The 1,005-nt window shown below is 52.2% G+C and overlaps 1 protein-coding gene across 2 annotated transcripts in view; it reads right to left on the reverse strand.

The window, feature by feature from the left end:
- TGM5 (transglutaminase 5) overlaps positions 1–65 on the reverse strand; it is a 32,140-nt gene extending 32,075 nt beyond the window's left edge. For both annotated transcript variants that reach the window (XM_003791764.2, XM_003791763.2), the window contains exon 1: positions 54–65. In XM_003791764.2, coding sequence (XP_003791812.1) covers positions 54–63 — 10 coding nt within the window. In that variant the 5' untranslated portion in view covers positions 64–65. The remainder of the gene's footprint in view (positions 1–53) is intronic.
- Positions 66–1,005: the final 940 nt, after the last annotated feature.

Here is a 1,005-nt window from a genome sequence, read left to right on the forward strand (position 1 = left end):
TCTCTCTCTGTCCTCCTCGTCCTGCACTCGGCAGCCCCATGGGCCTTCCCTACCTTGGGCCATGGTGGCTGCCTTCAGGTTCTGGGCTGCTCCCCACACAACAGCTGGATGGACTGGACCTTCAGGAAACCGGTGCCAGAGTGGCTGCTTCCCCGTCCATCCCGAGACTCCAGGAGACACTGAAGGCGGGACAGACTGCTGCCTGCCACCTGCTTACTGGGCAGATCACAACTGGTTTTCTCACTTGCCCTTGGGTTTTTCTTGGCAGTGTTGCTTGGCTGAGAGGAGGTGTGGAGGCCAACGAACTGTCACAGCCTTGTGCCATGTGGGCCTTGCATAGCTCTTGAGCAACAGGGCATTCCCCAGCAGGTGCTGTGCTGTGCTAGGAGGGACAGGCAAGCTGACAGGGTCTCCAGGGAGATGGGGAGCTGCACTTCTATAGGAAAGAGCATCAGGGTCCCAGACTACTGCACAAAACAAGCAGCCACAGGGAACCTAGAGCCCTGCTGGGCACCTGAGCTCTCCTTTATTCTGAAGAGTCACTTCATGAACATGAAATGCAAACAGAACCCACTCTGTCTGGAAGAACTTTTCTATGATTTTCTTATATTTAATTTTGGCAGTGGCATTGCCTTGGGTGAGACCTGCCAGGTCTGAAGTGAATTTCAAAAACAGAAGAGGAAGGAAAATTGGGAAGATTGCCATGGGAGTTTTGGAAACACCTGTAGGTGAGAGGGTGGGAATGCCAGTGAGCAAAGACCTTGATCCTAATGATCCTGTTAAAAAATAAAAAAATACAAGCTCTTGGAGTGTACTTGTAGGGAGAAAAGCACAGATGGGAGAAGAGAGAGGGAGGGAGGGAGAAGGGCTCTGCATAAGGAGGGGGAGGGACCCCCACACCTTTCCCTGCTGAGGCACTTCTCCCTGCATGCCTCTGCTTTCTGGGTCCTTCCTTCTCTGGAATCTTATTTACCAGCTTATTTACAGTCCTCCCACCTGTAATTT

Source organism: Otolemur garnettii, unplaced genomic scaffold (genome assembly GCF_000181295.1).
Source record: "Otolemur garnettii isolate 467f Iridium unplaced genomic scaffold, OtoGar3 scaffold00050, whole genome shotgun sequence".
NCBI lineage: Eukaryota > Metazoa > Chordata > Mammalia > Primates > Galagidae > Otolemur > Otolemur garnettii.